The sequence below is a fragment of the Gymnoscopelus microlampas genome, assembly GCF_963454915.1.
Source record: "Gymnoscopelus microlampas genome assembly, chromosome: 19".
Taxonomy (NCBI): domain Eukaryota; kingdom Metazoa; phylum Chordata; class Actinopteri; order Myctophiformes; family Myctophidae; genus Gymnoscopelus; species Gymnoscopelus microlampas.
In genome coordinates this window covers 15,110,693-15,125,660 of record NC_139956.1, presented here as the reverse complement: position 1 = coordinate 15,125,660, position 14,968 = coordinate 15,110,693, and the positions used below count along the sequence as shown (strand labels likewise).

Below are 14,968 nucleotides of genomic sequence, written 5' to 3'. Positions count from 1 at the left end.
ACAGGTACACATTGTCATGTAAAAGACACACAAAAAAAACACACAAGCCAACTTTCAGCCCCATCAGAGCTCCGTTGACTTTCATTGTAAAATGGGAGTTAATTTTAAAAAAAGAAAAGGAAAAATGCTTCTAAAAAGGCAGTGTGCATAGTTTGTCGGTGATCAGTTAAGTGGTTCACAAAATTAGACAGACACACTGACGGCTAACCTCTTGCAGAGCCACACCGTAAAAAATTGGAAGCTTCTCAACTGCAGCAAACCATTTTTTAAGACGTATTCACAATACAGAGTCAAAACAGCACAACAGGCGGCTGGCAGTTTACCAGGCTAGGGTTCGGGTCAAACCAGCACTTCTTCTGCCGTGCCTAAACAGTGCCAGAACCGATACTTTTCAATGCAAAAAATAAAGCCCCAAATTACATTCAATGACATTAAAGGACGACTTCACCGCTTTTCAACCTATCTTCATATAATTGGTCCTCACTAATACTCATGATAAAATGGTACCATTTATTTCTACTCTGCCTGTGTCTCATGGGAGGACTGTGGACAGTCCAGAAACCGTCTACCAGTGACATCATCGTTAGGCATGATTTTTTTTTCCAACAAGATTTCACATTTTTTATTTAGATTTTTATTAACACGAGAACAATGGCTTCTTTTATTGCATTGCAACTTTCCAGGAATAGAAAGCCTGAAGTTTCTATTAGCTTGGATTCCCCATTGATGATGTCACTGGTAGACGGGACTCTGAACTGTCCACAGCCCTCCTCTGAGACACAGACCGAGTAGAAAAAAATTGTACCATTTTATCATGAGTATTAGTGAGGACCTTTAATGGCTTTTATTACCAAGGCAAATTTGAACTTAACATGTTACTGTATATTAACTTTTAACAGTTTGAATGAAGTATACTTAAGTATTTACATAAAAGTGCAAGAATAACTTCTGAGGCAGCAGTCTCCAGCTTCAAACTTCAGCAATTCTTTTGCAGAAATATGACCATATTTGCGTTCTCTGGCAAAATGCAACACCTCTCCTGACTAGTTTCATGTCCTGTACGCGAGAAAACCCTCTCCGATGGTGTTGACGAGGCCTGTACACACAGATATGCGTTTGAAAGTGCGGACAATATAGGGAGACTGTCCCTTTTCAACCACCACCAGGCCACAGGGTCTTGTCCTGATGGGATCGACGGCAGACTTCTGTAGATCTCGATCTCTTTCCGGACCCGCTCCGCGACAGACAGGTCACTGATTTTAGTCGTCGTAGTCTTCAGAAGCTCTTTGTCCTCATCCTCAAACAGCTCCTCGAGGGCTGATTTATTGACATGCTTGTAGTGAGATGAAGGCTGAAAAATACATAAAAGTAGTGTTTAATTTAAAAAAAGGGTAAATGGTGCATTTATATAGCGCTTTTATCCAAAGCGCTTTACATAGATTGTGCATTACATTCACCCATTCACACACACACACACACACACACACACATTCATACACCGATGACGGAGGAAACCATGCAAGGCACCAACCTGCTCATCGGTAGCAATTAGGGGTTCAGTGTCTTGCTCAAGGACACTTCGACACTAACTCTGGGGAGCCCGGGATCGAACTGGAAACCTCACGGCTTCTATCAGGCCGCTCTACCGGCCACTCTACCCCTGAGCCACTGCCGCCCTTAAGTTTAGACAAACTTGCAAAATAATAATTCAGTTTTACATATTCCATGATTATGAACTTACATATTCCTCTGCGTCGTCCTCTTCCCAGTCATCTGATCCTTCTGATTCTTCTACGTCCATTGGAGGTATTAGGTTCAGAGGTTGAAGGCCCTCCATTGGAAGCTGTAGACAAAAGAAACGTGCATGTATAAATATAGCAACAATTCATCATGGAAATTGAAACATGACGACACACAAGGGAAACAAGGATGAGCATTAGATACCTGCTCTGGACTTTCTTCATTAACTGCCGTGTTCTCCAACCTGTCCCAAGCATCATCGGCATCAACATCACTCAGTTTCCTTTTGAAACGAGGGTCCATCAAAGTGGCCTCCTGGAGGAAGTTCTGGATGTCTTCATCCTGTAATGAAAACATTACACAATACTTAGAGTCTATTGTCTAAGGACTTGTTCAGACTGGCAGCCCAAATCCAGATTTATGCAGTCTGAACAAGGCTAAGGAATCTGGTTTTGATTTGATCTGAAAACCACATGGAGTGTTTATTTTTGTTGTCGTTTTTGCAGTTCAGATTTGATTTAAAAGAAAAATCTGATTCCAATCTGGATAGGCCAAAGATCTGATTGGAGTGCCAGTGTGAACATAACATAACAGTGATATTTATGTGGTTTTCCTTATTTCTTGCACAGGCTCTCAATGAAAAATACCTGGTATCGTTTTGCCAGATCTGCCCAGACCTTCTCTTTCACAGCCCTGGTAAATGGAGTGTCCTCTTCAGCCACCGTGAAATGCACCTCCAGCTTATTCAGGATGGGGAGAATTTGGCCACATGTGGGGGACTGCTCACTGGACACACAGACTGTCAGCGTGTACAGCAACTTCATGATGCGAAGAAACTCGTCTGCTTTGTGGAAGTCGTCATCTGTGAGCCTTTCTAGTCTGGGGAAACAAAGATGATTGATTGATTGAGATTTGTAAAAGGTACAGGCAGTACAATGGGTTAACAACACATCAAAGGATGACACAAGAAAGCCAAAGGCTTGTTTCCATTGTGGTCCATTAAACATTCAACACTCAAACATCTTATCTGGACAAAATAACAGTGTGACAGATAACAACTACACAAAAACATAGAAAATAAAAATTAACACAGCAAGAAGACTATATGAAGATAATGATAAACCAAAAAAAACTATTATTGTCACTCAATCATTGTCTAACAATTGATCTTCTTGTCCATCACCTGGCTTCCTCCATTGGCTTTCTGAGTCTTCGGTCAAGTGAGGCAGCCTGGATGGCTGGGTACTGCTCCAAAAACCTCTCCACCATCAGGAAAAGGGAGTCCCACCGCGTTCTGACATCCAGAATCATGTCGTGTTCTGGCAGATCTGAAACAGAAATACACATTTTGAATTGCAATCTACATTTGCTGAACATCTAAATCACTATTGTCATTGCTGAAGAAGTTTGAAACCAACAACGTTGAATCTACACTTCTTACTGAGAGCTTGCTGCTTCTCCATGAGGACAGTTTTGGCCACGGCGGACCTCTTCAGCCACACCACGACAGCTCGGACTCTGGCACACCACTTTGTGACGACGCTGATGCTGTTGCCCTTCATTGCCGCCAGGTTTAGGGTATGGGCGAAGCAGCCCAACTTCAAGAACTTGAGATTCTTCAGGGCAACATCCATATTGCTGGCATTGTCTACAGTGGCAGCTACAACTTTAGTGTTTATCTGGAATTCCTCCAAAATGCTCTTTATCTCCTCTGCAACCAACAGGCCTGTCTTTGACTCATAAACAGCTTTGGTGTCTAGCGCCTTCTGTTTAAGGTGGCCCTGACTGATGTAGTGCACAGTAAGTGTAACATAGTGGTCCTGTGCCACACTGGACCACCCATCACATGTAATAGCAGCATTCTTCACTTGTGCCAACTCCTGAACAACACTGTGTTTCTCAGCTGAGTACCAAGCAGGAATAAGTGTATTGGACAGATCATCCCTGGACGGGGGTCGGTAGCCAGGATTGAGGGCAGTGATCATCTCTCTGTATTAAATAAATATGAGGATATTTATTAGTCTTAGAGGCACAAAATGTAAACAAATAGTTGTTACAATTTACTCTTTTTTTTACCTGAACCATGGAGATTCCACAATGGAAAAAGAGTGCAGTTCCTTGATCACAAACTTAGTCACAGCCTTGTTTAATTCCTCCATCTTCTCTTTGGTCAGATTGGCCTTTTTTGCCAAGGTGAATGGAGGCACAGTCGCTAACACTTTTGTAACTGAAGAGTCAAAAATATAAACATACACAATGTTAAATCTTTACAATTCATGTGCTAAATGTGTAGTACTTATGCTTAACGAGGGAGTATTTGGCTGTGAAGGTACTGCTGCACAGTTCACAGCAAAACGTTTGCTTCTTACTTGGTTTAGGGTCTGCTGAGGTGGAACAGACGTCCATGGAGTTTGGAGGGAGGTCCATTGAGGTGGGAGGGAGGGCAGAGGTCTGCGGGACAGGGTACCTTAAATAACAGCACAAATATAGTTAAGATGAAAACCATATTATCAAAATGACAATTTCTGTGTTCTGATTAATATGGTGTTTTTCTTTACGTCAATAGTCAATAGAGTGTGTACTTCTGTTTCAGTAGAGACCCATTAGCAAGGGGATTTCTCTTTTTATTTTTAAGCAGGGAAAACGCGCTGAGATCACAAGATCTTTCACAGGGGGGGACACTGCACAATACAAAGTCGAAACGAAATGTGACCAGATTGGTTTAGGATCAAATTAAAAAGGACAAGAACATTTGGTAATGCTTTAAGTGAAGAGTCTGTCATAACGGCAACCAAAATGTCAACTGAAATCCACTATGTCAGTGGTGTCAGAGGATTTCTTTTTCTGTCATGGCAGACAGATTGATCCGATGTAGCATCAGACGCTAATATAATCTTTCATGACATGTTGCTCTGATATTTGTCAGGCTTACTGACACCATCATGACGGATACTTCTATGTGCATGTCAGTTGACATAACTGCTATGACAATACTATAATATAATAAGTCTGTGTTATGTTATTATGACGGCATTATGATGGACTCTTTAAGTAAAGCATTACAGAGCCCAAAATATAGATGACTACAAGCCAAACAAGCAAATCTTAGGCTGGGGCAACGCTACACCAGTGGTTCTAAAAGTGGTGTCTGAGAACCCCTAGGGGTCCTTGGGGGTCCCTAACATTATTAGTAATAATACATAAAAATCAAGTTTAACCACTTTAACACAGATTTATTCAAAAATAGCCGATCTACAAGCATTGTGAGCTTATAGATCTGCTTCTTTTTTTCTTTTTTTTAATACATGAAAAGGTTTCAGAACCACTGCGCTAGACTGCGCCAAGTTTGAGCCAATATGGATCACACCAACCATTCAGTAACCAACAGGGAGGGAGGCGCAGCAGCACCAACTAGAAGGGCAGGAGTAGCAGCAACAACCAGGGCTGAAGGAGTAGTAGCTTCAATCGGGAGTAAAGGAGCAACAGCATTACCTGGGACAGAAGCCAGATTAAATATAATAGTTTACATAGTAATTATAGTAATACAGTAGAAGCTCATTGTTGAGGAAGGAGACACGATATCCAAAAGATATGGAATTCAAATAATTCCAAGGCACTCCTACAAGGAATATAGACATGCCATGATCCCAAGACAGAAACGAGATACTGACCAAGGGAGAATAACAACACCAATGAACACGCTTAAGTTCTAGAGTCTTGTCTTTGGGAACAGAGTGCACAGTTTAGTGCATGGGTTCAACTGATTATGAACCAGGGACCACCACCCTGACTGAGAATCAACCTGGGGACCACTGTTGTGTTGGGAGGGGGGATATGGGCGTGGTGTGGGGGAAAAAGCTTGAAATTAAATAATGACTGTTAAGGCCTTAATTGAATTTGTTAATTCGAGGTGAATTAAATCAAGCCCTTAACAGTCATTATTTAACTGAGATATGCTGTTCTGTTCTCTTAACCCAGTGTTTATCAACCCTGGCAAACGTCCCAATTTTGGTCCGCGGTTACTGCTGAGGTGTGCCACGCCGTTTGAAGAAAGTGTAAACCCAGCCCCTCGAGAACAATAGCGGCCATCGTCCGTCAATCGATACGGCCATCATCCGTTTCACACTCAGCCACAGCCGAGTCCATTCAGTGTAGCGACCATCACCCATAGGAGTGCAAATATGTTGTCCTGGTACTGTATAAAAAGGGCACAGGGTAGGCCTGCATGTTTTGGCACTCAGTATTACTAAGTGGGTCGGAACGGGTCGATACGGCGGACCTGAACCTGAAGAGAGGCTGTCCTGTCCCAAAAGTGTGTATGTATGTATGTATGTATGTATGTATGTGTATGCATGCGTATGTGTATATATATATATATATATATATATATATATATATATATATATATATATATATATATATATATATATATATATATATATATATATATATAGGTGTGCCATGGGATCTTTTGGCTAAGCCAGGTGTGCCTTGGCACAAAAAAGGTTGATAAACACTGTCTTAACCTTTGATATCAAACTCATGTTGACTGACGCGATTGATATGGTCACATTTCCTACTAATGATGACTCAACCAGGTAAACCGGGACAGTTTCCCTTGAAATTCTACCTCCCATTTCTGTGGAAGTTCTTGACAAAGAACTGTGGCAACGGTGGCCTAGTGGTTATCACATCGATCATGAATCACCGCTGAATAGCCCTTGAGCAAGGCTTCCATGCAGGGTCCGGCTGGAAACAAGTTTCGTACTTAGTCCGACACCCTGGGTAAACAACAAACTTTGCTTTGCTTTGCTTTGACATCCGACTTCCAAGTAACTGATAACATTGATGCGTCATCATACATCATACTGTTTCTCAACTAGTGGTCGATAAAATTAAATATAATACAAATCTTCACTTTCTTACATTACTAAATGCATGTTCAGGGACCACATGCTATACCTTCATGGACCACCAGTGGTCCACGGACCACCAGTGGAAAACCCATGGTTTAGTGCAAACACTTAAACCATATTTTATACTTCGCCTATTCAAAAAAGCCAATCTAAAAGCTAACAACGTGTCACATCGTGGCGTGTTGCAAGATTCTAGATCTGCTATACAAAAATGTAAAAATGTTTGAATAATTTAGAACGTTCTTTTCCCTCTTCTGGGGGTTTTGGCACAAACATTCACCGAAAATAACTGATCTAGAAGCTACATCAGCTATTTTCGGCCAATGTCCCCCCCAGAATAGGGATGCTAGAGAAAAGAAACAGAGAATAAAAACTATTTACTCTTCAATTTCAAGATGTATTCATATGCCCTGGACATCGAATCCAGCAATATCGTCATCCGGTGATCTTCAGAAGCCAGATAGGTGACCACTTCTGCGATCCAATTGACCGGTGCGTTCTTAGTCGGTTGGTTCCTCCCTATGAGTAGAATGGGCTTGTAGCCTAGCGCTTCCAGCTTACCAACCTGCCACGAACAGATAGAAAACACCAACATTAGCATCATATGTCTCTTTAAAGCAGTGGTTCTTAACGTGGGGTCCAGGGACCACCAGAGGTCATTGAAGGGGTTCCCAGCTAATTGTGTTAATATAGCATTAAAAAAAGTTTAACCACTTTAACCCTTTTTTATATACTTTTATATACAAAAAAATATAATAATAATAATTTTGAAAATGTTTAACACAAAACTTCTATAAAGGCACAAAATCTTTTCAGATGGGGGTCGGCAGCAAATACAAAAACAATACCAATTTGGGGGTCCTTGGCAAGAAAATGTTTTGAGAACCACTGCTACATTAATGCTGCTACAAAATGACCTGTGCCCGGTTTAGTTTTTTGACATTATGATACCTTTCTGTCACAGCAGATGCTAGATCGTCATAAACAAGACTCAGGCATTAGGCATACAAATAATTGTCAATTGTTGGAGACAGATTTAAATTTCCCTTATACCCTTATAATTGTTTTAGTTATGAGACACCTCTGCAACCGAGCTAAATAGGATGACCCAGAAGTTACTCCTAAGGTCCTCCCACTGGTACTATGACAATAGAGTACCGAAGTCCTGACGTCACTCGTTCATCCCCTGAGTCACGGTCACTCACGGAAGTAATTTTTCTATGAAGAACAACATGGGGTCATCTTAGAATCGTCTCATATAAGAATTGGGGTCCAAAAATAAACAAACTGTCCTGGCGATATTGTCAGGGAGGTGGCTCTGTATCGTTTATGATACTCAGTCACTCATATCTGATACAGTCCGTTTCTGGCGAAAATGTAATTAATTCGGCGGCGGTACCGTTAGTGTTTTCTCGCCGTCAGTTGATGCTTCATATCCATATGAGTCAAACCGCTGAGCTCATTTGTTTATTTTTGGAACACGGTTCTTATTTGACGCGATATTAAACACATTTATGAGAATTCAGACTGGGGAAAAAAAATAAACGTAAAAAAGGTAGGATGCGTAAATTACGTCAGACTTCGGTGCTCTCTATTATAAAATCTTGGTTCGCCACAAGTACTCATTTAAAATGCCCATGGATTGGTTACTAGGGCAGTGGTTCCAAACATTTTCTGGATCAGGGCCCAAGAGAAAATCTCCAAAGTGTTCGCAGCCCACCCAACCAAGTGGTCAGATTGGTGGGCCACGTACATTTTCAGAGCATGTTTATTTTAACGATCAATCAATTTATGTTCCGGCTTGGATCAGTGGAACTAACGTAGCATACTTAGGTTCCTATTTATCGGTATCTCAATGAATTACTTGGGGGTCCACTTGCAATATCCTCATGGCCCGCCACATCGCTGGGTTAGGGATATTTTAGTCATGTAATTACTCTCTAAATGGCAAGATCATTTATTCTAAAACCTGATTCTATAAGCGCTCCAAACATGTAAGGAAAATTATTATTTGGTGATCTATTACGAATGAGAATAACTTCTGTTCTGACTACTCTGATGAATTACATCGCTGTTGACAGAATATAGATAGTAGCATTGTTACTTACAGCAATACGTGCCTGGTCAACAACTCGGGAGACATTTCGATTTTTCATGACGCCTTTCCCCCATTCACCCTGCATCACTTTGGCCTCCCTCTCTTTCATTTTTCTTCTTGAAGTGAGACCTGCATAGCATTTGCTACAAGTCTTTTTGTTAGCTTGATTGGGTTCCTTGCATAGGGGGCAAGGTCTAAATTTGGGTCTGGTCATTTTGGACTGGTTGGAGAACCCTGGAAACCAAACACAGAGAGGGACAACATACAAGAATATTAGGTGGAATGATATGGATCATCTATGGATCATCACAAAACAAAAAACAAAAGGTTACGTTGGCCCAACTTAACCCCAGTCCGGTGTAAGCTTATATTTCAAAAAAGTATTTACCCTCTCTTCATGAATGATATTAAATAGTGGTGTAAATTATATATTTCTTAAGAAATTTGATGTTTCCCCCTAATCTATTTAAATCCCAAATCCACTTAGCCCATAGTCACAATCTTACCAAATTATTGTTTTTTTTGGGGGGGGGGGGTTTACACGGCAGTACAGACCAATTACCACATCTGATCTAGCCACAAACTGAAGTTGTAACTCGCATACACACAACCTGATGTGCGATACCACCGTACAAATATCTACTCCCCAGGGAATCATTATATCAGGAGCTCGATAAAATCACTCATCAGTGTTTAACATAATGACAGGCTAAGATTTCAGTAATTACAGTTAAACACTGACACCAAGCTTAAACCGGGATCAATTTGCTTTGCATGTTGCAAAGCACAGGAAATGTGAAGATTTCAAAAGGATTGATTGTTTTTTTAAAGATTGTATTAATATCCTTGATAATATTAATTACCGGTATATGAGCAAATATATAAAGACAAAATGCCGTACATACCAACAGTCTCAGGAGCAACAATCTCCCCACAGTTTGTGTTAGAAGCAAGGCAGGCAGGATCAGGCCTACAGCTCTGACCAGCTGTAACATAAAAACAACATTGAATAAAAAATTGCAACAGAATCAAATCAGAAACAATCTTTATTGTCACATGCAAGTAAGGTAGGTGAAATTCTTAATTGTGCATGCTCATCATTCATTGTGCAGTTAGAGATAGGTAAAATAATTTGAATATAAAAGAAATGAGGGGAGGAGACACATAATGTGCATGATAAGTGACTAACACATGATTGCACTATGAGCAAACTCAGTACATCTCCCCAGAATAGAGATTATAGGACTCATTTAGGGCTGGGCAATTAACCGAAAATATATTGAAACAGACATATTGAACCAATAACCGACTTAAACTTGCTCAAATCGAGAAGCAAGCATTTTGTTTCTTAAATAATGTATATATCTTTAATTTCTTAACAAATCAACATGAAAAAAAAGTTCTAATCGATTTTTTTCAAATCGACTTAATTGATTAGTCACATTGTGATGCGTTGTGAGCTTGTAGATCGGCTATTTTTACTATTATGTTCATTAATCCTAATCGAGGCAAACGTTTGAAATAATCGTGATATTGATTTGAAGTCATACTCAAGTGAATCGCCCAGCCCTAAGCTCAAGCATTAAACAAGCTGGATGAAAAGACAATACTGACCACGTTCGGAAAGATTCCTGACTGAACGTGGCCGCTGATACACTATGTTGCCTTCACTGTTTCTCTTTCTCCACCTCACTCTTGGCTCAGGTGTCTTCACAATCACTGGCTTCACTGCTTTTTTCTGTTTTGCCTCCAGCGTACCCAGCAGGTCATCAAAGCTCCTCTCAAACGTCTCAAGACCTGAATCACTCATAATGCTTGCTAACGAGTGACATACTGATTCACGTAACTAAAACAGAAACAGAGAGACAAAACAGATAACAAGCTAACAGCGATAGACACAGGGACAGAAAAACAAACTAGACAGACGTGGCACTTAAAAGTGCCTTTGGTTTGGTTGAGAAAGTGAAGAAGATGGTGAGAGGTATCGTGGGAATCGGGGGACCTGTTGAGAAGGGAAAAAAGAGTAAATACTCCTTTGCATGTGTGTGTATGAATGATAAGCCTAACAGAGAGGGACAACATGCCAAAAAAAGGGCGATCAAGCCACAAGCCTCCCCTGTCTGCATTTTGTGAAGAGTCCTAGAAAAGTCCTCTAAGCTTAACACCAAAAGCGTAAAGTAACTAAGAACATGTACTCAAGTACTGTACTTAAGTACAATTTTTAGGTATTTTTTACATCACTGGAGTTTCCAATTTTCAGTACTTTTACTTCTATTCCACTACATCTCAGGCAAATATTATATTTTTGCTCCACTACAATTATTTGAAATCAGTTACTTAGTAGATTTTTATTATTATTACAAAACATGCATTATAGCCACTTCATCCCTGTATACATTTCAGCCATTTGAAAATAGCAGAGTAGATCAGAGTAGGTCTGCTATTTTTAAGATTTATTTTGTATACATTTGAACATTTGAGTACTTTCTCCATTTGGTACTTTTACTTTAATTTCTACAATGCATACTTTCACTCAAGTAAACAAATGTGAGTACTTTTTCCATCACTGCGTTTAACAACATTCACTAGTCTCCACCACACTGACACTGCTACCCTGGCACTGAGAATGTAACAATGCTAGTCATCGCTGCTCGCTGTACAGTCGTCTACTCTAGATGTATGATAGTTTAATGCTGCCAGTACTTACTTACTTACACACAGACACAGAGCCAGAGACCAAACCAAAACACAACAGCAACAATCAAAGCTCCTCCTCGAGCCGTCGCACAGTATGACATCACTTCCGTTTTGTGCAGCGTTGCCATGTCTGATTATATAATATAAGCGACATGGGTTTGTTTTTCTGTAAAGTCGGTTGTAAATTGGTAGTTGTGGGTTGTGTTTTTTGGGGGGAAGGGGGGGGGGCTTGTTTTTAAAGTTTAGTTGCGTATTTGGGCTTCCTTCTTAAAGCTTGTATTAACCAGTGGTTCTGTATTTAGGGATAAAGTGGTTCAACACTGATTTTGTTGAAAGTTAGTAACTCATTTTGCTGGGGACCCCTTGTGTGTGTGATCCATAGAGTTCGTGTGATCATGCGGTCTAGTCGCTTCTTTAATTTCGTAGACCTGTCACCTGTCCTGTCCGCTTGTTTCTCTCACACAATCTAGCAAGCTGAACGTAGACCCAACCAAAGACCTGAGACCAGTATGTACAAAGTTGTGATGGCACATGACGTCATCATCAAACGGCGTCAACTGATGTAGGCAAAACGTAGGCTAGTAAACTTTTCGGCTGAATCAGCCAATCAGCTCAGGATTGTCAGGACTGTCCAATCACAGCGCTTCTTTTTTTGTCTGTGTGACGTATGCCGTTGAGCCTTTAAAAGCTTGTAGATGGCAAATGTAGCTAATTTAAAAGTTCATTTTGAACTACCTGTCCTACTCTTAACCTCTCCTACTCTACCTGCATCAGGATTGATATAGCCTATTGAATAGCAGTGATATTTCTGACATAAGTGCCCATGAATACAGAGTAGTGATATAAATATATATATTTCTGACACTGTGTTTAAGTTACAGGAGTGATATAGCTTAGTGAAATACAGCGATATTTTCAACATAGTGAAGTTACACAAAAGGAGAAGTGTTTATATAATAGTAATATTAGTATTCACCTGAACATGGGAGAAGTTAGCTTTTACATGGATACAAGCAAACATACTGTTCCAGTCAGTGCTCATAATATTCACCTGGTGAAGAAGAAGCCAATCAGGTGCCAGGGTGTGGTGATTGAAACCAAGGACGCTGGCGGGTATATCGAGAGGGCTGACGTGGTTAAGATGATCTTCTTTCACTATAGCGATTTCAAGGGTGATCAGACTTTGCAGGTGGGAGATGATGTGGAGTTCACCATCGAAAACAGACATGGTGGTGATGAGGTGGCCACCGATGTGAGGCTTCTCCCCCAGGGAACAGTAGTCCTCGAGGACGTCAGTATCGAGCAGTTTGAAGGCACAGTCACCAAGGTCATCCCCAAAGTTGCCACCAAGAACCAGAACAACACACTACCAGGCCGCATCACTGCCATGATTGGCTTTACCGACAAGGAGCTGCAGTTCGGACCAAATGACACAAGGTCCAAGGCGACCCTCCTGGCAGGAGATCACGTCCAGTTCAACATCGCCATCGACCGCAGAGACAAGCTGGAGAGAGCCACCAGCATCGAGATCCTCCCTGACACCTTCAGTTTCACCAATGAGATACGTGAAATGGGTGTGATCGCCGCTCTGCTCGAAGGCTTCGGCTTCATCATGTGCGTGGATCGGGATGCCAGGATGTTCTTTCACTTCAGCCAGGTCCTAGACGACAGCCAGCTGAAAGTCTCGGACGAAGTGGAGTTCACAGTCGTACCGGACACGATGTCCGCTCAGAAGGACCATGCAGTGCGCATCAAGAAGCTGCCTAAGGGCACTGTGTCCTTCCAGACATACTCAGAGCAGCGTTTTGCGGGCATAGTGGAGAAAGAAGTGGTGGCAGCCTCGACCAAGAAGCTCCAACCAAGGACGCGCAAGGGAAAGGAGAAGGAAGTGGAGGAGGGAGTGATTGCCTATGAAGACGACGGAGTGAAGCTGACCGTGCCCTACCATGCTAAGGATCTAGTGGGATCCTGTCCTCCACAAGTTGGAGATACGGTGGAGTTCTCCATCAGCGAAGAGAAGAGGACCGGACAACAGAGTGCCGTCTCCATCAAAGTCCTCGACCAACGGTCGGTCAACGATGACAGCAAGAAGCTGCTGGGATTCATCGCTACACTAAAGGAAAAATACGGCTTCATTGAGATGGCCAATCACGACCAAGGGATTTTCTTCCATTACACTGAGGTGTGCGGAGACTTGGAGAGCATAAAGCTTGGTGATATGGTGGAGTACATCCTGTCCAAGGGAAAAGGGAACAAAGTTAGTGCTGAGAAAGTTACCAAAGTGGAAGCAATGAAGAATGATGGAGTCATGGAGGACATCAGCGCCGCAGTGATTTTAGGAAAAGTGATCCGTCCTCTGCGTGGCGTGGACGCCTCCCAGACAGAGTACCAAGGACTTATTGAGGTTATAGAAGAAGGTGAAACTAAAGACCAGAGTTTCCCTTTTGGAATCATGGGCATGGCAAACAAATCTGATTGTCTGCAGAAGGGAGAGTTAGTGAAGTTCCAGCTGTGTACCGTGCCTCAGACTGGACAGAAGATGGCATGTAGTGTGGTGCCACATCGTAGAGCCCTGGTGGAGTCTGTCAAAGACCAGTTTGGTTTCATCACATATGAAGTGGGCGATAGCAAGAACTTGTTTTTCCATTTCAAAGAGGTGCAAGATGGCCTGGAACTGCAGGCTGGGGATGAGGTGGAGTTCTCAGTGATCCTCAATCAACGCACAGGAAGATGTAGTGCGTCCAACGTATGCAGAGTCAGTGAAGGGCCTAAGCCGGTGGAGACCCCGCGTCCCGATCGACTGGTGAATCGACTCAAGATCATCACTCCAGACGATGCTAGTGCCCCCCGCCTTGTCATTGTGAGGCAGCCCCGTGGTCCTGACAACTCAAAGGGCTTCAATATGGAGCGCAAGACTCGTCAACCCGGTGTCATCGACTGAGCAATACAGAGCTCATCTAAAGAAGATGGAGCAAGATTGTGAAAACGTCATCCTGAAGAAAAAGACAACAACTTGCTTGTACACTCGCAAACTCATACACAAAACCTAGCACATGCATAGATGCGTGTAACTCATGTCCCTGTCTACATCTACAAAGGGAACCTTCATCCTTCCATAGTTCTCAGCCTCTTTCTCCTGTAGCCTGATCATATATACATGTATACATGGGGAAGGAACTGAGTGTGCGTGCATGGTTGATGCAGGTATTCGTTTTTTCAACGGCTTCCCTATCTCTTGATTTCTGCTTCAACTGGTCCTTTTGTCCTGGGGTGGGGCAAGTTATATAGTAGAGAGCTTTCGTTTATCTGTTTGTGCCTGTGTCCCACAGACACAGAACTGTAAACCAATCAGCACCAAATTTAATTTTGTGATTTCACACCGTCCTCCAATCCACCCATCAGTCTTGTCCAAATATGGCGGTCCACACTGAAGTCTTCAATATGACATCAGAGATTCACAGAGAAGCCACACTGTTATTTGGACCCTGTCTTGTTTTCTTGGTTATGTACAGAATGG

At 42.0% G+C, this 14,968-nt stretch overlaps 2 protein-coding genes across 5 annotated transcripts; one reads left to right on the top strand and one right to left on the bottom strand.

The window, feature by feature from the left end:
* Positions 1-4: 4 nt before the first annotated feature.
* On the bottom strand, positions 5-11,520 carry LOC311035489 (E3 SUMO-protein ligase ZBED1-like). 4 transcript variants are annotated; one of them, XM_084043731.1, is made up of 14 exons: positions 11,470-11,520; positions 10,369-10,756; positions 9,660-9,740; positions 8,765-8,988; positions 7,038-7,221; positions 5,112-5,232; positions 4,110-4,207; positions 3,817-3,967; positions 3,182-3,729; positions 2,924-3,068; positions 2,388-2,619; positions 1,945-2,082; positions 1,742-1,843; positions 5-1,351 (listed from the first exon to the last, which is right to left on the bottom strand). In XM_084043731.1, the coding sequence occupies exons 2-14, from the start codon at positions 10,562-10,564 to the stop codon at positions 977-979; spliced, it is 2,595 nt and encodes an 864-aa protein (XP_083899857.1). In that variant the 5' UTR covers positions 10,565-10,756; positions 11,470-11,520; the 3' UTR covers positions 5-976. The 4 variants fall into 4 exon arrangements, with proteins under 4 accessions (XP_083899857.1, XP_083899855.1, XP_083899858.1 ...); XM_084043729.1 differs by having other exon boundaries at positions 11,466-11,513; XM_084043732.1 differs by having other exon boundaries at positions 10,372-10,756; positions 11,466-11,513.
* Positions 11,521-11,975: 455 nt separating this feature from the next.
* LOC311034386 (cold shock domain-containing protein E1-like) lies at positions 11,976-14,392 on the top strand (the record flags this gene model as incomplete). Its single annotated transcript, XM_084042267.1, has 2 exons — positions 11,976-12,013; positions 12,376-14,392. 2 exons carry the CDS (start codon positions 11,976-11,978, stop codon positions 14,390-14,392), a joined length of 2,055 nt encoding a protein of 684 aa, XP_083898393.1.
* Positions 14,393-14,968: the final 576 nt, after the last annotated feature.

What these genes read in the sequence shown, in the direction of transcription:
- LOC311035489 (XM_084043731.1), bottom strand. Translation starts at nt 10,564, where the DNA reads ATGAGTGATTCAGGTCTTGAGACGTTTGAGAGGAGCTTTGATGACCTG. An exon ending in GGAGAAGCAGCAAGCTCTCA is followed by an intron (nt 3,069 to 3,181) that starts GTAAGAAGTGTA and finishes TTTCTGTTTCAG; the next exon opens with ATCTGCCAGAACACGACATG. An exon ending in ATCTGGCAAAACGATACCAG is followed by an intron (nt 2,083 to 2,387) that starts GTATTTTTCATT and finishes TTTTCATTACAG; the next exon opens with GATGAAGACATCCAGAACTT.